At 43.1% G+C, this 20,700-nt stretch overlaps 1 protein-coding gene across 4 annotated transcripts in view; it reads left to right on the top strand.

The window, feature by feature from the left end:
- dus1l (dihydrouridine synthase 1-like (S. cerevisiae)) overlaps positions 1-20,700 on the top strand; it is a 63,066-nt gene that overhangs the window by 4,861 nt on the left and 37,505 nt on the right. For all 4 annotated transcript variants that reach the window (XM_048555029.2, XM_048555030.2, XM_048555031.2 and 1 more), the window contains 4 exons: positions 2,094-2,144; positions 3,646-3,758; positions 10,327-10,409; positions 12,568-12,671. In XM_048555029.2, coding sequence (XP_048410986.1) covers positions 2,094-2,144; positions 3,646-3,758; positions 10,327-10,409; positions 12,568-12,671 — 351 coding nt within the window. The remainder of the gene's footprint in view (positions 1-2,093; positions 2,145-3,645; positions 3,759-10,326; positions 10,410-12,567; positions 12,672-20,700) is intronic.

Genomic DNA, 20,700 nt, shown 5'->3' with positions numbered 1-20,700 from the left:
AAACTGAAATGTTTATAGCATTTATCAAAAGTGTTTCAATAAGGAATTAAAGTCCTATATGGATGGTGCAAGACCATTCCATTCATTGAGTTAATGCTAAAATAAACAGCCTTTAAATTATGAATGTTAAAAGGGAAGCTGCATTAAATATATCATGCTTCTTGCGGTACTATAAATGGGAAAAAATAGATTATTTAGATTAAATGTACTTTGATGTTTTTCCTTACTTAAACACTGCAACTGAATGTTGCGCTGTGAAGAGTATTGTAACTTATCCGTAATTTTATAAAACATGCCAGTAAGGATCCAAAGCTGACGGCAATGGCCTGACAATCTTGAAACAGTATGGATTTACTGGATTGGTAACAGTAAAGAATTAATGGCCAATGTCAGTATTACAAACAATGCATTTGAAGAATATTAATTCATAGAGATGATTAAATACAATAATTCATAGAACCGATAAATAAGAATCTTACTTTGATTGGGAAGTTGTTGAATGATGTCCTGCCGCATTTCTGATATGTGGAAAAAGTTCTGCGATGAGTCGGACCAAAGGGTCAGTTTTCAAGCTGACAGCTGTATGACATCAATATGAGTTAAGTGAGTAGCTTTCACAGAGTGTATTAATATAGTAACAGAAGTGCCTTATTTTTCCATGAGCATAGAAAGTTCTGCATTAGAAACTATTGAAGATGGCTTAAATGTGGATTTTACCAGTTTCAAGATCTTCCCACCCCCAGCCTCATCCCATGTCCAACCCTTCCTCTCATCCCCACCTCCTTGACCTGGCACAACCTGTGCATCTTCTCTCCCACCTATCCTCCACTCTCACCTCACTGACCAATCCCCACCGCTGCCTACATGCGCTCACCTAATACCATCCCACCCACCTTCCCCAGCCCCAACCCCCTCTATTTATTTCTGAGCTCCCCTCCACCTCCGCATTTCTGAAGAGGGGTCCCGTTCCGAAATGTCAACTTTCCTGCTCCTCTGATGCTGCCTGGCCTGCTGTGTTCCTCCAGCTTCACACTTTGTTATTTCTGACTCCAGCACCTGCAGTTCTTGCTATCCCATTGAAGTTATTTTGTTCTTTTCCTGTTGATATGCATGTGTCCAATCGTTGGATTGCAGCACCATCTAGTGTGAAATTCTGGTTGTGCAGTTTATGGTGACATTATACTTACAAATAATTTTACAAACCAAGGAAACAAATTAGTTGCAAATACTTCATTGCAATAATTCTGAACATCCACATGACTGAAGTAAATAAATTTCTATTTCAAGTTTTGGTGGGATGCAAGGAACCCAAGATAAAATTCAGGAGTTGACATTAAGGTATTAATTGTCATCCGATAGTCAGCTTGTATTTTTATGTGCATCCAGCTGAAAGCAATTTCTAAGTGGGAATATGAGTTTTTAAAATATGTTGTTTACAAACAGTTGGTCTGAAATAATTTATTGTTATATGTATGGGAATGTGCAAACAAAAATGAGATCAATTATAGAATCTGTTAAAATAAAAATAAGGCCTGTGAGATGATGTAGTCTGAAGTCAATGCCAGTTACAACAGTAATCTTTGCTTGATTTTAAATTCTGAGGAATGACTAGCCATAAAAGATCAAGTTTCATATTTTCTCCTTTTGATGCATTTTTGAAAGATCAATTGTTTCCATAACAATGATATTGAGGATCTCTTTTTATTGGTAGTCTAATTCCCCATATAAACAGGGAAAATTGTATCAATTGTGATCTTATTCTAATTTTAAATAACTTGCAGTCTAATTGATAGAAGTATTTGGAGACACAATACTTTTGAGGTGGTGCGTCATTAGGAATTTGTGTGTGATATGGTCAGTATTTTCCATCTATTTGCATTAAGTGGAGAAGTACAATTTTCCTATTTCCAACTTTCCCAATGCCCCAAGCAAGGACTTTTTTCTTGGTGTTGGCATTCTGAAAGTCCTATTCATTGAATTTTTCGGATTCATGAAAGTTGGGATGCTATTTAATCAAGTAGAATTTATTTTGTACAGAATGGCAAGACTGACCAGGATTAAATTTGACATCGAAGTGATTGATCTATTCACAGGGCACTATGGAGCATTTCTGCAGGAAGAATGGGACTTATTACACAAAATGCGTGAGTACCTATCTGGCTATTGAAACTAAAATTTCTGCACAGATTCTCCTCATTTTCTTGAAACTGACTAATGTATGTTTTAGTTTTGGCCTTATGTGCTTCTGAGAGATACTTAACATGGATGCAGCATGCTCTCAATTTTTCCCTACCAAACTTTTGCCGCCTCCACACAGCGTATAGTAAACGGAAAATATAAAGGTGATTAACAGAAGAATGTTTATGGGCTGAGAACTGTGTCATCCAACAATTTGCACGTACCCTACAGATTCAAGCTTTTTTGTTAAAACATGGCTTTCTTTTAATTCATGGTCATGTGGGCACTGCTGGCAAAGAAATCCCTAATTACCTTTAGAAAGCGGTGGTGAGCTGTGTTTTTGAATCACGGTAATCTGTAAGGTGTCTGGTATACCTTTAATGCTATTATGTAGGGAGTATCACGTTTTTGACCCAGCTGTTGAAAATAATTCAGAAAAATGCACACACTGTCACGTTGTCAAACTAAGTAACTCTTAGTTTACACAATTAGTACATGGTATGGGAAGGGGGAGTGAGGAGAAGCAAAATGATGTGAGTAAGAAATTGCTTGTTAACTGTATTAGTAATAACACGCATGAATCTGCTAGTGTTTGCTGAGTTCTAAGGGCATTCTAACCCTATGTAGGTGTCAACAATGGGTCAGTTGGTTTTTGGGTGCAATGTCAAGCCATAAGATAAAGGAGCAGAATTCGGCCATTTCACCCATCGAGTCTGTCCACTATTCAGTCATGGCTGATATATTTCTCATCATCATTTTCCTGCCTTCTCCCAATAACCCTTGATTCCCTTACTATTAAGAACTTACATATTTCTGTCTAAATGACTCTTAAACACTCAATGACTTGCCTTCCACAGCCTTCTGTGGCAATAATGTGTTCTACAGATTCACCAGTCTCTGGCTGAAGAAATTCCTCCTTATCTCAGTTCTACAGCAATGTACCGAGACTCCATTTTCTCTCCTAAGATGAATGTAAAAAAATCTCAATAAACTATTTTGAAGAAGAATAGTGAGATTCTCCCTGAGTTTGTGACTAAACTTTAACATCTGTCATCATTAGAAAAAGCAGATTATTTGTCATTGTCACATTGCTGTTTGTGAGAGCTTGTTCTGTGCAAATTGACTGCTTTATTTATTACATGGTTACAGTGTTAAAAATTTAACTGGTTATGAAACGATTAGGGACACCCTGAGATCATGACCAGTGTAAAGTACTGTATAAGTACAAATCCTTTTTTTTAAATCAACTTGTGACAAGTTCCTGGTTTTAGCAGGGAACTTGGGAAAGTGCGTTGAGTAAAAACAGACTCATCAGCAGAAAAGGGGAACCGAAACTAGTGGGTGTGCCAACCTGGCGCGCCTAGCATTTCAGAGTAAGTTGCTTGTTTATCTCAAAGAATGAAAATAGAGGTAGGACAATGTGAGAAGAAATGTACTAATTATGTTTAATTTACGCTCCTTTCTCAGTTTCTGAGGCACATAAGAGAATCTCTGTTCCTATCACATGCAAAATCCGGGTTTTCCCAGAAATCAGTAAAACTGTGCAGTATGCAAAGATGTTGGAGAAAGCAGGTTGCCAGGTAAATAAATGCATTCCTATCTTACGTTTGAATAATTCTTAATTTGCTGGAAGTTTTAGTCCTGTAGGTATTGAGTTATCTGGCACACATTGCTCGATCATATTCACACTTAGTAGTGTGTCATGATTCAGAGCTGCCTATTATTCAGTAATCGCCTTAGCAATCCAGTATGATTGTACTGGAAGATAAGGAGTAACTTATGTTTCGGAGATATCAATTTTTTTTTGTCAGTTTTGAAAGAAAATCTAAATTCAACTGGCCAAGTTCCAAAATTTTAAAACAATTAGAGCAGCTTTCATTCTTTAGCAAAATAGTTAACTTGCTTATTACAAATAAGCATCAGAACGGAAAATTCTGTTTTGCAGTTAATTGATGATACAAATATGCCTGGTTGTTTATTTTGACTCTACAGAAATCTGGAAAGAGCAATTTAACTAGTGAATATTTTTGTATATGCAGAGTTATGATCCCATCTGATTGTAAAACTAGACAACTCAGAAATCAGTGAAATCTGATTTAAAAGAAGAATTAGAATTAGGTTTATTGTCAGTAGATCATAAGCTTATTCCACTGTGAATGTTCTTTAATAAAAGAGCACAATTTACACAAGAAATAAACAAAGCTATAGTATATATAGTTCCAGTTAATAAATACTGTTTAGAAAATCTTACTAAAACAACTAAACAAAAATTCAAGATAATGAAATGTGAGGCTGGATGAACACAGCAGGCCCAGCAGCATCTCAGGAGCACAAAAGCTGATGTTTCGGGCCTAGACCCTTCATCCGAGAGGGGGATGGGGTGAGGGTTCTGGAATAAATAGGGAGAGAGGGGGAGGCAGACCGAAGATGGAGAGAAAAGAAGATAGGTGGAGAGGAGAGTATAGGTGGGGAGGTAGGGAGGGGATAGGTCAGTCCAGGGAAGACGGACAGGTCAAGGAGGTGGGATGAGGTTAGTAGGTAGGAGATGGAGGTGCGGCTTGAGGTGGGAGGAAGGGATGGGTGAGAGGAAGAACAGGTTAGGGAGGCCCTTTTTTTTCCCCTAGCAGTGCCCTTGACATGCACTCTATCCCAGCACAGTATCATTCATATCTTCACCTTTTAATTTTTTTACCTAATTGACTGCCTCAGTTTTAATGGTCTAGAGATCACTTTCCGGTTTTGATTCAGATTTCTTTTCAATTCTGGTGGCCTAGAGACTTCTTTCCAGCTCTGGCCTATAACTTCTTTGCAGTTTTGAAAACTTGTATACAAACTCTCACAGCTTGGAGACTTCATGACCTCTCATAACTTGCTCTAATGCTATGGTAAAACTGTTCTTCTTCATTGAATACCTGATGCTACTGAATTCAAATGATTCTGAATACAGAAAGCTAGTGGCCCCAATCTCCTTTCTCTATATATCATAAAAATTCAACTTTAAAAATATTTCATCAGTTAACTCCATGGTATCCTGCTAGACAGAACTGAAGTTACCTGCTTTCTTGGACATGTGCCTATAATTTACTGTTTCCAGTTACTTTCTGACCTGTTTTCAAACAAGACATTACCTTTAAAGAACTGCAACCTTAACGCATTTTACCCCCTACTTAAAGAACATAGAACAGTACAGCACAGTACAGGCCCTTCAGCCCACGATGTTGTGCCGAACTCTTAACCTAAACCTAAGGTCTATCTAACCTCCACCCCTACCTTATACCATCATCCATATGCCTATCTAATAGTGGATTAAATGCCCCTAATGAGGCCATCTCCACTATCCTCTCCGGCAATGCATTCCATGCCCCTACCACACTGAGTAAAGAACCTACCTCTGACGTCTCCCCTATATCCACCTCCACTCACTTTAAAACTATGCCCCCTCTCAATAGCTATCCCCACCCTAGGAAAAAGTCTCTGGCTGTCTATCTATACCTCTGATCATATTGTACACCTCTATCAAGTCACCTCTCATCCTTTGTCGTTCTAAAGAGAAAAACCTTAGCTCTCTCAACCTTTCCTCCTAAGACGTTCCCTCCATTCCAGGCAACATCCTGGTAAATCTCCTCTGCACTTTTTCAACGCTTCCACATCTTTCCTGCAATGAGGTGACCAGAACTGCACACAATACTCCAGATGTGGCCGAACCAGGCTTTTGTATAGCTGGAGCATAACTTCACAGCTCTTTAACTTAATTCCTCTATTAATGAAAGCTAACACACCATATACCTGCTTAACAACTCCATTCATCTGGGTGGCAGCTTTCAGGGAACTGTGGACATGAACCCCAAGATCCCTCTGCTCTTCCACACTGCCAAGAATCTTTCCGTTAACCCTGTATTCTGCTTTCAACTTTGTCCTTCCAAAATGAATCACCTCACACTTTTCAGGGTTAAACTCCATCTGCCACTTCTCAACCCAGCTGTGCATCCCATCAAGGTCCCTTTGTAACCTAGAACAGCCCTCTGCACTACCTACAACTCGACCCACCTTTGTATTGTCCACGAAATAACTAATCCACCCTTACACTTCTACATCTAAATCATTTACAAAAATCACAAATAGAAGAGGACCCAGAACTGATCCTTGTGGTACACCGCTCGTATGTGAGCAGCATGTTGAGTATTTTCCGTCCACTACCACTGTTTGTCTTTTAAGGGTCAGCCAATTCGGAATCCAATCTGCCACATTTCCCCCTATCTCATGCCTCCTTACTTTCTGCATGAGCCTACCATGGGGAACCTTATCAAATGTCTGACTTAAATCCATGTATACCACATCCACTGCTGTACCTTAATCCACATGTTTGGTCACCTCTTCAAAGAATTCAATAAGTTTTTGAGGCATGATCTACCCCTCACAAATCCATGCTGACTGTTATGAATCAAACTGTGCCTATCCAAGTAATAATAAATCCTGTCTCTCAGAGCCCTTTCCAATAATTTGCCCACCACTGAAGTAAGACTAACTGGCCTGTAATTTCCAGGGTTATCCCTGTTCCCTTTCTTAAACAAGGAAATGACATTTGCCACTCACCAGTCTTCTGGCAGTATACCCGTGGACGGTAAGGATGAAAAGATCATCATCAAAGGCCCTGTGATCTCTTCCCATGCTTCCCATAGAATCCTTGGATAAATTCTATCAGGCCCTGGGGACTTATCTATCTTCAAGCTCCTCAAAATTCCTAGTACATCTTCCTTACTAACATCCACATCCTCTAGCCTACCTGCCTGTTTCACACTGTCCTCCCCTTCAACAAAGTCCCTCTCGGTTGTGTATACTGAAGAAAAGTATTCATTAAGTACCTCTCCTATGTCTTTAGGCTGCGTGCACAAATTCCCTTTACAATCCTTGATCAGCCCTACCCCTACTCTGGCCATTCTCTTATTCCTCACGTATGTGTAAAAAGCCTTGGAGTTTTTCTTGATCCTATCAGCCAAGGTTTTCTCATGCCCCGTTATAGCTCTCCTAAGCCCTTTCTTCAGCTCCTTCCTAGCTAACTTGTATCCCTCTAGAGTCTTTTCCAATCCTTGTTTCCTAAACCTTTATTAAGCATCCTTCTTCCTCTTAACTAACTGTTTGACCTGTCTTGAGAATCAAGGCTCCCTCACTTGATCCCATCTTCCCTGCCCGCCAGGGACAAACATATCAAGTACACAAGTATGCATTCCTTAAACAATCTCCACATTTCAATATTGCTCTTCCGTGACAGCATCTGTTCCCATTTAATGTTACCCAGTTCTTGCCGAACTGAATTATAATTACCCTTCCCCCACTTATAAACCTTACCCTGCTGTATGCACTTATCCTTTTCCATGACTATAGTAAAACTAACAGAGTTATGAAAGCTACCATCAAAATGCTCTTGTACCAACAGGTCTAACACTTAGCCCGGTTCATTGCCAAGCACCAAATCCGAAGTGGCCTCTCCTCGTGTTGGCCTATCTCCATACTGTGTCAGGAATCCTTCCTGAATGCACTGGACAAAATCCGCTCCATCTAAACTTACAACTAAAAAGTTGAAAATCAATATTTGGAAAGTTGAAGTTACCCAAGACTACAACCCTGTGACTTCTGCACCTTTCCAGTATCTGCCTCCCAATCCGCTCCTTCACTTCCCTGCAACTATTAGGGGGTCTGTAAAAAACTCCTTTCTTCTTCTGGACCCCAACCCAAATTGACTCTGTAGACATATCATTCTTGAATTGCCTTTCAGTAGCTGCTATTACTCGCCCTGACTAGCACTGCCACTCCCCCGCCTCTTTTACCACTCTCCCTGTTTCTTTTAAAGCATCGAAATCCTGGAACTTTCAACAACATTCCTCTCCCTGAATTACCCAAGTTTCTGTAACGGCCACAATATTGTAGTTCCAAGTACCAACCCATGCTCTAAGTTCATGCACCTTATTTCTGAGACTTCTAGCATTGAAGTATACACACCTCACACCATCTTGGTGTCCACAATTATACTCCATCGACCGCATTTCTTTATAAACATCCTCACTCCCTGTTGTGTTCATTGGAAGGCTGAATACCTTATCCTCTGAATTATGAATCTGGTTCCCCACCCCCTGCCAGTCTAGTTTAAACCACCCTGTACAGCTCAAGCAAACCTCACTCCCAGGATATTTGTGCCCTACTGGCTCAGGTGCAACCCGTCCTTACTGTACAGGTCCCACCTTCCCCAGAATGCGCTCCAATTATCCACATAATCGAAGCCCTCCCTCCTATACCAGCCCTGTAGCCACGTGTTTAGCCACACTCTCTCCCTATTTCTTCGTTATCACGTGGCACTGGTAGTAATCCTGAGATAACTCCCCTGATTGTCCTGGACTTCAGCTTCCAACCTGACTCCCTGTACTCGGTTTTCACATTCTCGGTCATTTTTCTACCTATGTTGTTGGTACCGATGTGTACCATGCATGCTGGTTGCTCACTGTCCCCCTTGGGAATCTTGAAGACATGATCTGAGACATCACGGACCCTGGCACCCAGGAGGCAACATACCATCCGTTCATCTCATTTGCGTCCACAGAACAGCCTGTCTGTGCCTCATACTATTGAATCCCCTACTACAATTGCTCTTCTATTCTCTCGCCTTCCCTTCTGCACCTCAGGGCCAGGCTTAGTGCCAGAGACCTGTTCGCTATGGCCTTCCCCTGGTAGGTCATCCCCTCCAACAGTATCCAAAACGGTATACTTATTATTGAGGGGAACGGCCACAGCGGATCCCTGCCCTGTCTGCCTACTCCCTTTCCCCCTCCTGACAGTCACCCACTACCTTTTCCCTGTACCTTGGATGTGACCACCTCCTTATGACTCCTCTGTGTCACCCCCTCAGCCTCCCGAATGATCCAAAGTTCATCCAGCTCCAGCTCCAGTTCCTTAACACATTTTGTGAGGAGCTGTAGTTGGGTGCACTTCTCGCAGGTGAAGTCAGAGGGGACACCAGCAGTGACCCTTAATCCCACGTCCTGCAAGAGGAGCATGCAACTGCCCTCGCTTCCGTTTCCCCCTACTCTAGATTTCCAGAAGAATAAAAAAAAACCCTCACCTTACTGACCCTCCACACAGTCTTTTTTTTTGGTTGGAGGAGAAGGATGGGTGGGAGACAGTACACGTATAGTGTTTTGGATTTAGCCAATGCCGAATATATTAGCTCACTTCCTGGCTCGCGTTCTCGCCACTCCTGCCGCTGAAAGCAAAAAGGCCCCTGCTGCACGAGGTACGTTTTTATACAGAAAAGCCTTACCTTCCCGGCTGTACCCTGGCTCGCTTTCTCTCCATTCCTGCCGCCAAAAGCAAGAAGATTGTCTATTAAGTACCTGTTTTCACAAACAACCCCTTGCAACAGCCATTGCAGTACATTTTGAAGCTCTAAGTTGTTTTAGTGTTATAAAACATCAACTAAATGCAAAGTTACTTCTTTCTATAGCCAGAATCCAGATATATTTGAATTTGGAGAATTAAAATGAGTTCAGAAACACTGATCTGCATTCAATTTCAGGAGAAAGTAGCCAAAGCAAAAACTAATTCAAGTGTGCAGCATTCAACTGCATTGCGTGAATTGGTTTGGGAAGTTTTTGTACTTGTGCACTAAAGAGTGTTAATATCTTGGACAAATCAATATGACATAAATCAAGTTTTTAGTTTGATTATAAAGACCACTACCCAATAAATTTGATTTGTTTCAACTCAACTTCTTGTGGGTACTTATTCTGAACACAAAATTGCTTTAAATTTTATACCTATTAAGATTTAGTAACAGACCCATAAATTCTTTCAGACATCTTTATAAGAATGCTGTTCTGTTTGTAAATATTAATACTGCTTGGAAGATGAGAATCATTTTCTTCTCAGCAATCTGATGTTCAAATGCAGTGAGTCATGTTCCAGCTAAATAGATCTACAAAACATTTTTTGGGTCAAAAAAAAATGCTTATTCGGGTTTATTTCAGTCAAATTCATCATTGTACAGTTAAAAGAACAATTATGTTTTTCCACATAACTGCTGCTTGCTTTAGTACTGTCTAAATGTTATGGTTTTAAATATTTCTGGTTTTAAATTTGATAAATTTGAATATGTTTCAGCTATTAACTGTTCATGGTCGTACCAAGGAACAAAAGGGACCTCTGACAGGTGTAGCAGACTGGGAACACATAAAAGCTGTGAGGTGAGAAGCAAATATGAACAAACACTATACTAAGCAATAGGTGTCAAATATAGTATTACACCAGAACTATTAATGAATTCTTCGCAATATTATGATCAGAAAAAGGAGTGAAATAATTCAGAATTAAGAATGGAATCTTGGCTTCTTTGTGGTCATGTCATCAAAGTCCGACAATTAAAATAAAAGCAAATTTTGTTCAATTTAAAGTGAACACCTACAAAGGGTTAAAGATTTTAATCATGAAAGTTTTAAATTTTGGCATTTATTTTGTGTTTAATGCTATCGGATGATGCTTATGTGTTTTCTTGTTACCATGCAAGAGCAATACTAGTCTCTTCGTGCCCATTCTCATTTACACAATACTTTTTGACTTCCCTTATTTCATCTGTCTTTGAGGAAGTAGCCTCGCAGCATAACTCTCAAATATTTAATATAACTCTGTAAAACAGACTAATTTTTAGTATGTAGGATTCAATCAGTGTCTGACTGATAGGGCAGCACTGGAGTTTTTTTCATCAATGGTAGATACCATTTCATTAATTTCTATCAACATGTTGATGTTCCCTCCACAGCAATACAGACTCGTAGAACAGGGAAATAATATTATGCGTTTAAAAAAGAAGCCGGGGGTTCAAGAAACCTGGTATTTGATTTGGATTGTGAGCACATAACAAGAAATTAATCTCTTACAATTAATTATCTTTAAGTGAAACTGTAGATTAGAAGGTATTTTTCTTACCAGGACAATGTAATCCTTAATCAAAGCCTTAATCAAAGCTATATTCCCTAACATTGTAATACAACGGAGTCTCTCACACATCCCAGATGGCCGCATTCTTCAAGGACCGCACCCCACCCTACCCCCGCAGTGGTCGAGAACGTCCTTGACCGTGTCTCCCGCATTTCCTGCAACACATCCCTCACACCCCGCCCCTGCGATAACCGCCATAAGAGAATCCCCCTCGTCCTTACATACCACCCCACCAACCTCCGGATACAACGCATCATCCTCCGACACTTCTGCCATCTACAATCCGACCCCACCACCCAAGACATTTTTCCATCTCCACCATTGTCTGTCTTCCGGAGAGATCACTCTCTCAGTGACTCCCCTGTCTGCTCCACACTCCCCTCCAACCCCACCACACCCAGCACCTTCCGCTGCAACCGCAGGAAGTGCTACACTTGCCCCCACACCACCTCCCTCACCCCCATCCCAGGCCCCAAGATGACTTTCCATATTAAGCAGATGTTCACCTGCACATCTGCCAATGTGGTATACTGTATCCACTGTACCCGGTGTGGTTTCCTCGACATTGGGGAAACCAAGCCGAGGCTTGGGGATCGCTTTGCAGAACACCTCTGCTCGGTTCGCAATGAACAACTGCACCTCCCAGTCGCGAACCATTTCAACTCCCCCTCCCATTCCTTAGACGACATGTCCATCACGGGCCTCCTGCAGTGCCACAATGATGCCACCCGAAGGTTGCAGGAACAACAACTCCTCATATTCTGCTTGGGGACCCTGCAGCCTAATGGTATCAATGTGGCCTTCACAAGTTTCAAAATCTCCCCTCCCCCCACCGCATCCCAAAACCAGCCCAGCTCGTCCCCTCCCTCACTGCATCCCAAAACCAGCCCAGCACGTCCCCGCCTCCCTAACCTGTTCTTCCTGTCACCAATCCCCTCCTCCCACCTCTAGCCACACCTCCATTTCCCACTTACTAACCTCATACCGCCTCCCTGACCTGTCCATTCTCCCTGCACTTACCTATCCCGTCCCCACCTATCTTTTCCTCTATCCATCTTCAGTCTGCCTCCCCCTCTCTCCCTATTTATTTCAGAACCCTCTCCCCATTTCCCCCCTCTGATGAAGGGTCTAGACCCAAAACGTCAGCTTCTGCGCTCCTGAGATGCTGCTTGGCCTGCTGTGTTCATCAGCTTCACGCTTTGTTATCTCGGATTCTCCAGCATCTGCAGTTCCCATTATCTCTCTCCTCTGTTTGTGACAGGTTTTACCTTTAATATATATTTTCATATACAAAGGTCAAGCTAGACACCACAATTGATCTCATTCAAGTACATTTATAATTCACTACAAGTTTGATAACTGAAGATTTTCTTAGGGAAAAAAAATGAAGTATATTGTTTAATACAGGAAAGAAGTTAACATCCCTGTTTTTGCAAATGGCAACATCCAGTACCTGAGCGATGTAGAACGATGCATTCAGGAAACGGACGTACAAGGCGTAATGAGTGCAGGTATGTGCCCGAAACAAATTTACTTCGGCTACTTTCTAGTTCACATGATGGATTTTGGTTTACGTTTTTACTTTGCTACATTATATCAATATATGTAAAATGTTATGTCAGCATGTGTTGCCCATTGCCTAAACATTCTGATTGCCAACATTTCCATTGTAAATTATTGTATCTATAATTACAATGGAAATTGACTCTAAACCTGTCATGCTGCAATTATGCAGTAGCAGCTTAATTTTGTATTTCCAAACTTAATCAGTACAACAGAGAAATTTCAGCGCTCTGGCCAACAGTATCAAATTGCTCTCAGTTTGGCTATTTTACTATAAGCTACAATGAATCATGGAATTCCCTACAGTGTGGAAACAGGCCCTTTGGCTCAACAAGTCCACACTGACTGTCAGAGCATCCAATCCAGACCCATCCCCCTATAACCCACCTAATCTACATGTCCCTCAACACTATGGGCAATTTTTCATGGCCAATCCACTGCACAGTTTTGGACTGTGGGAAGAAACCCATGCAGACACGGGGAGAATTTGCAAACTCCACACAGACAATTGCCTGAGGGTGGAATTGAACCTGGGTCCTTGGCGCCGTGAGGCAGCAGTGCTAATCACTGAGCCACCGTGCCGCAAAGTTTAACGTAAAATAAATATAGAATGTGACTGTACCGTAGGAATATAATCAGCTTTGTAGTATGATCAAATTATTCCTGAACCCTCTAACTCCATTTCACTGGAAGACTAACACTTGATCTTCACTTTTTATGTGTAATGCCTTTAATATTGATACAAGTTAAGAATGAAACAAAGCAAAAAAAATTTCCAGGAAGGTCGGAAAGAATAGTCGTAGGAAAACTCTATCCTGTACTTAGAAGAAAAAGCTTAAGATTTGCCAAATTAGTTAATATGTGCACTTATTTCCAGATCTCACTTATACCTCTGGTATCAAAGTAATAGTTAGGTAATCCGTTCCTGGGGTAGTCACCAAGTGTCGAGAGTATGTTGCACCTGATTTTTACCTCTCTGCTGCCGAAAACAGTCCCGATTGAAAACTAAACAGACTGGAAATCCCAAATGTCTTGTGCATAAGCTACTGTTAGTGAAGTATTACTATAAATATTCTAAAACAGTAGTAGACAAATAATAAAAGAAAGCATTCAAAATAATGTAGATTAATTTATTGTTTGAATATTTAGCAATGCATTCGGAGACCTGTGGATGCTAGTTCACTGATGAAACTATTAATTTCTTATCTTAAGTCCACACTAAAAGAGAAGTCACGGTCTCCTACTAGGTTAGGGCTAAAATGTGCTTTAAACAGATTTCTTCAAAAAAAAGCTTCTGTCCCCATGAACTATTCTGCACATATGTAACAATGAGCACATCATTATATAGAATCATTCCATAGCATAATTACATGGAATGTAAACCACAGCAAAAAACTATTTGGTCCATATGCATTTTACTATACCCATGCGTCTCCCTGTCCTTCCTCATTGGTACATCAGTGTGCTTTGGCATTGACTCACCAGAGATATTTGCAATAAAGAGAATAAAAACAGGTGTGAGTAAAATTACATGCATTTTCTAATTCCGAAATATACACGCTGGTTATTTCATAATTTTTACCAAGCACACAATTTGAAGGAACTTTAGTTGGTGGGGGAGAAAGGTAGCAAAATGAAGAAGCATTAGCTGGAAATTCCAAGAGGCAGATCAGCTTGCTGAAAAATTTGCCAACAGGCTTTAAGTAATTAAAGGGAAAATGGCAATTTTATTAAATAGCATTGTTTATTTGTTTGATAGTAAAAATGAATTGCCCATTGGGAGTGAGATGTTGTCAGAAGGAACATGGATCCTGATAACAAGTGGCTGAGGATGTCTGTTTTTCAATAAAACAAGTTTAGGAATCTGTATTTTTTCAAAGCTAAATTTGAACATGAAAACTTTGTATCAGTTGTTTAATATGATTTATTATATATTGCCTGCTCATATCTATTTTCATTTCTGGCATTAGCTTTCAGCCTGAATCATTCCAGTTATAGCTATGCTTTGGAGAGTGTGATACTGGTGCTTCCTCTAGTAATGTCAAATGGAACTTCAGGATGGCACCTGGTTGTATAATTGACCGTTAAGTGTAAAGTTAATTATAAATTCACTGCATACCTTTTTCAGTTCCCTTTGTGTTCCTGGACTCTATGCCATTTTAAAAGATCTTGAATAATTTGATAAAGAGCATAGAATGCACACAAGATTTTTCGAAGTTGGAAAATCATTTTTGATATGCTCTCTTTAAAATATGCACATCTGGGTCCTCACCAATTCCATTTTAAAGCGTGGATTTTGCTTCCACAACATTCAACATATTTTCTATTTCTCCTGCAACTTTATACAATTCAGCACGATACGGTCAATGAGAACAGGAAAGGGAAGACATTTGTCTGGTAAAATGCAACTTTTCGCAATTTATTGTACCAAAATAGGAATTAGACATTGGAAGATCAATGTGAAAGACTGTTTTTTATGCAATAAAGTCAGATGTCCTGACGCACTTTGACCCATAATTCCTGTTGCAACTGACATCAATATGGAGTAGGACCAATTGTTTCTCACATCTTACCCATTGTAAAAGAAGCTTTCAGAATAATTTTTGACATTGGATGATTCTGCCAATGTCTGCGTGGTTGGGAATTTGCCCCTCTAACAGACTGTTGATCATAATATTTGGGCCTCACATAGGGATACCTTCTCCAGCAGCAATTCACATGCAGAGGTGGGCGTTGTTGCTCACACTTATACAATTATGTTTTAGCAATCCAACTTACATGGGAATACTGATGGGCTTTCTAGATTTCTTTTGCCGAAGAATCAACTACAAACAATCTTTATGTAGACACTTCCAACTTGGAACAAATAGATTTCATTTTGGTATCAGCAGGACAAGTTAAGAAGTACACTAGAGATTAGCCATAACCATCAAAAGTGGTGGGCATTGTACTTTGAGGCAAGATCATAGGAGCAACCCCAGAACTGAAGCCATATTGTCACATGGAGGCCAGAGCTATCTGCACAGGCAGGATGTCTCCTGTGGGGAATAAGGTTAATCATTCCATCACAACTAAGGAAATGCATGTTATGTTAAATCAACTATATGCAGGTCACAGTGGCATTGTCAAATTCAACGTGATAGCCAGAAGCTATATTTGATGCCCAGGGTTTGACTCTGAAATTGAGGAGAGAGTGGGAATGTATGCAGCTTGTGCAAGAGCTTGCAACCTACCTCCATCAGTGCCATTACATCCATGGGAATGGCTAGAAAGCCATGGCAAAGAATCCCTATTGACTAGACAAGACCTTTTGAAAGACAACTTTCTTATAGTGTTTAATAAAATGTGAGGCTGGATGAACACAGCAGGCCAAGCAGCATCTCAGGAGCACAAAAGCTGAAGTTTCGGGCCTGGACCCTTCATCAGAGAGGGGGATGGGGAGAGGGAACTGGAATAAATAGGGAGAAAGGGGGAGGCGGACCGAAGATGAAGAGTAAAGAAGATAGGTGGAGAGAGTATAGGTGGGGAGTAGGGAGGGGATAGGTCAGTCCAGGGAAGACGGACAGGTCAAGGAGGTGGGATGAGGTTAGTAGGTAGCTGGGGGTGCGGCTTGGGGTGGGAGGAAGGGATGGGTGAGAGGAAGAACCGGTTAGGGAGGCAGAGAGAGGTTGGACTGGTTTTGGGATGCAGTGGGTGGGGGGGGAAGAGCTGGGCTGGTTGTGTGGTGCAGTGGGGGGAGGGGACGAACTGGGCTGGTTTAGGGATGCAGTAGGGGAAGGGGAGATTTTGAAACTGGTGAAGTCCACATTGATACCATTAGGCTGCAGGGTTCCCAGGCGGAATATGAGTTGCTGTTCCTGCAACCTTCGGGTGGCATCATTGTGGCAGTGCAGGAGGCCCATGATGGACATGTCATCTAGAGAATGGGAGGGGGAGTGGAAATGGTTTGCGACTGGGAGGTGCAGTTGTTTGTTGCGAACTGAGCGGACGTGTTCTGCAAAGCGGTCTCCAAGCCTCCACTTGGTTTCCCCAATGTAGAGGAAGCCGCACCGGGTACAGTGGATGCAGTATACCACATTGGCAGATGTGCAGGTGAACCTCTGCTTAATGTGGAATGTCATCTTGGGGCCTGGGATAGGGGTGAGAGAGGAGGTGTGGGGGCAAGTGTAGCATTTCCTGCGGTTGCAGGGGAAGGTGCCGGGTGTGGTGGGGTTGGAGGGCAATGTGGAGCGAACAAGGGAGTCACGGAGAGAGTGGTCTCTCCGGAAAGCAGACAGGGGTGGGGATGGAAAAATGTCTTGGGTGGTGGGGTCGGATTGTAAATGGCGAAAGTGTCAGAGAATGATGCGTTGTATCCGGAGGTTGGTAGGGTGGTGTGTGAGAACGAGGGGGATCCTCTGAGGGCGGTTGTGACGGGGGCGGGGTGTAAGGGATGTGTTGCGGGAAATACGGGAGATGCGGTCAAGGGCGTTCTCGATCACTGTGGGGGGAAAGTTGCGGTCCTTAAAGAACTTGGACATCTGGGATGTGCGGGAGTGGAATGTTTTATCGTGGGAGCAGATGCGGCGAAGGCAGAGGAATTGGGAAAAGGGGATGGAATTTTTGCAGGAGGGTGGGTGGGAGGAGGTGTATTCTAGGTAGCTGTGGGAGTCGGTGGGCTTGAAATGGACATCATTTACAAGCTGGTTGCCTGAGATGGAGACTGAGAGGTCCAGGAAGGTGAGGGATGTGCTGGAGATGGCCCAGGTGAACTGAAGGTTGGGGTGGAAGGTGTTGGTGAAGTGGATGAACTGTTCGAGCTCCTCTGGGGAGCAAGGGGCGGCGCCGATACAGTCATCAATGTACCGGAGGAAGAGGTGGGGTTTGGGGCCTGTGTAGGTGCGGAAGAGGGACTGTTCCACGTAACCTACAAAGAGGCAGGCATAGCTGGGGCCCATGCGGGTGCCCATGGCCACCCCCTTAGTCTGTAGGGAGTGGGAGGAGTCAAAAGAGAAGTTGTTGAGGGTGAGGACGAGTTCAGCTAGGCGGATGAGAGTGTCGGTGGAGCGGGACTGGTCGGGTCTGCGGGACAGGAAGAAGCGGAGGGCCTTGAGGCCATCTGCATGCGGAATGCAGGTGTATAGGGACTGGACGTCCATGGTGAATATGAGGTGTTGGGGGCCAGGGAATTGGAAGTCCTGCAACCGCAAGAAATGCTACACTTGCCCCCACACCTCCTCCCTCACCCCTATCCCAGGCCCCAAGATGACATTCCACATTAAGCAGAGGTTCACCTGCACATCTGCCAATGTGGTATACTGCATCCACTGTACCCGGTGCGGCTTCCTCTACATTGGGGAAACCAAGCGGAGGCTTGGAGACCGCTTTGCAGAACACGTCCGCTCAGTTCGCAACAAACAACTGCACCTCCCAGTCGCAAACCATTTCTACTCCCCCTCCCATTCTCTAGATGACATGTCCATCATGGGCCTCCTGCACTGCCACAATGATGCCACCCGAAGGTTGCAGGAACAGCAACTCATATTCCACCTGGGAACCCTGCAGCCTAATGGTATCAATGTGGACTTCACCAGTTTCAAAATCTCCCCTTCCCCTACTGCATCCCTAAACCAGCCCAGTTCGTCCCCTCCCCCCACTGCACCACACAACCAGCCCAGCTCTTCCCCCCCACCCACTGCATCCCAAAACCAGTCCAACCTGTCTCTGCCTCCCTAACCGGTTCTTCCTCTCACCCATCCCTTCCTCCCACCCCAAGCCGCACCCCCATCTACCTACTAACCTCATCCCACCTCCTTGACCTGTCCGTCTTCCCTGGACTGACCTATCCCCTCCCTACCTCCCCACCTATACTCTCCTCTCCACCTATCTTCTTTACTCTCCATCTTCGGTCCGCCTCCCCCTCTCTCCCTATTTATTCCAGTTCCCTCTCCCCATCCCCCTCTCTGATGAAGGGTCCAGGCCCGAAACGTCAGCTTTTGTGCTCCTGAGATGCTGCTTGGCCTGCTGTGTTCAACCAAGGTTTGGTTATCTGGAACAACTTGTTAGTAATAACGGTCCACAATTTGTATCACGCGAGTTTTCATGCTATTCAAAACAACATAGAATTGAATACATCCGGTCAACTCATTATCACCTTACCATAAATGGTTTAGCAGAAAGGAATGAAACATTCCTTAGGGGTATTTCAAGAGCAAGTATCATTATCCAAAAGACTGAGCCAATGTTTGTTAATATTCTGCAACACAAACCACTTGACAACGTGGGGGTCTGCACCATTGCTCATGGTAAAGCATCAGTTGCACACAACATTTGATTTGCTGAAACCACCCATAACAAAAGGCATTACTAACAGGAAACAACAATATCAGGTTTTCCAGTGACATCCAAAAAGATCAAGAAGTGTTGGCGAAGAATTACTGCACTGGCAAAAAATGGATACCAGCCATTATTGTAGCATAGACTAGGCTGCTTTCTTGTAACATACAGGTAACAGGTGATGTAGTATGGATAAGCCATGCAGGTCAGCTCTAGGAAACCAGAACCAATGTGACAGGAACAACATTAATTAAAGATCCACAGGTAACTGTGCCAAATAGAGACCTAGATATACTTGAGGACAGAACAGTAAGTGAAGCTCGTGAGGGGAGTTATGACATTGTGCAAACCTCCCAATTTTCAGCTGTCTCACAAAAAGACAACAACAAATGATGTTTCTAGGACATGTAGAACACCAGAGATTAAGGCTATTGAGAAAAATAAACTGAAGTCTGAGGTGCACTAACAGCAGGAATCGACATCCTCCAGAACATTGTGCCTGCTGACTTGAATATATGACTTTAAATGTAGTGCACACTGTCATTGCAGAAATTTTGAATTTAAAAGGGGAGGGATTGTGTATAGAGATAACAAGGTGTTGGGCTGGATGAACAGCCAAGCAGCATCGGAGGAGTAGGAAAGCTAACGTTTCGGGCCTAGACCCTTCTTTAGAAAATGGGGGAGGGGAAGGGGGTTCTGAAATAGATAGGGAGAGAGGGGGAGGCGGATAAAAGATGGATAGAGGAGAAGATAGGTGGAGAGGAGACAAGCAGGTGAAAGAGGCGGGAATGGAGCCAGTGTAAGTGAGGAGTTAGGGAGGGGATAGGTCAGTCCAGGGAGGACAGACAGGTCAAGGGGGCAGGATGAGGTTAGTAGGTAGGAGATGGGGGTGGGGCTTGAGGTGGGAGGAAGGACAGGTTAGGGAGGCAGGGGCAAGCTGGGTTGGTTTTGGGATGGGGTTGTGGGAGAGGAGATTTTGAAGCTTGTGAAGTCCACATTGATACCATTGGGCTGCAGGGTTCCCAAGTGTAATATGAGGTGCTGTTCCTGCAACCTTCGGGTGGCATCGTTGTGGCACTGCAGGAGGCCCAGGATGGACACATCATCTGAGGAATGGGAGGGGGAGTTAAAATGGGAGGTGCATTTTTTTTTAGTGTGAACCGAGTGTAGGTGTTCTGCAAAGCGGTCCCCAGCCTCTGCTTGGTTTCCCTGATGTAGAGAAGGCCTCAACGGGAACAGCGGATGCAGTGTACCACATTAGCAGATGTGCAGGTGAACAGCTGCTTTATGTGCAAAGTCTTCTTGGGGCCTGGGATGGGGGTGAGGGGGGAGGTGTAGGGGCAGGTGTAGCACTTCCTGCAGTTGCAGGGAATAGTGCTGGGTGTGGTGGGGCTGGAGGGGAGTGTGGAGCAGACAAGGGATACACGGAGAGAGTGGGCCCCCCAGAAAGCAGATAAGGGTGGGGAGGGAAAAATGTCTTTGGTGGTGGGATTGGATTGCAGATGGTGGAAGTGTTGGAGGATGATGCGTTGGATCCGGAGGTTAGTCGGGTGGTAAGTGAGGACAAGGGGGACGAGGGCGATGGTGTATAATTGTGTTAGGTATGGTGGACTGCCATCAAGCCACGAGTCTGACCACATGATGATGTCATCAGCCATTATG

The sequence above is a fragment of the Stegostoma tigrinum genome, chromosome 22 (genome assembly GCF_030684315.1).
Source record: "Stegostoma tigrinum isolate sSteTig4 chromosome 22, sSteTig4.hap1, whole genome shotgun sequence".
Lineage (NCBI taxonomy): Eukaryota > Metazoa > Chordata > Chondrichthyes > Orectolobiformes > Stegostomatidae > Stegostoma > Stegostoma tigrinum.
This window is presented reverse-complemented; position numbering and strand designations above follow the sequence as displayed.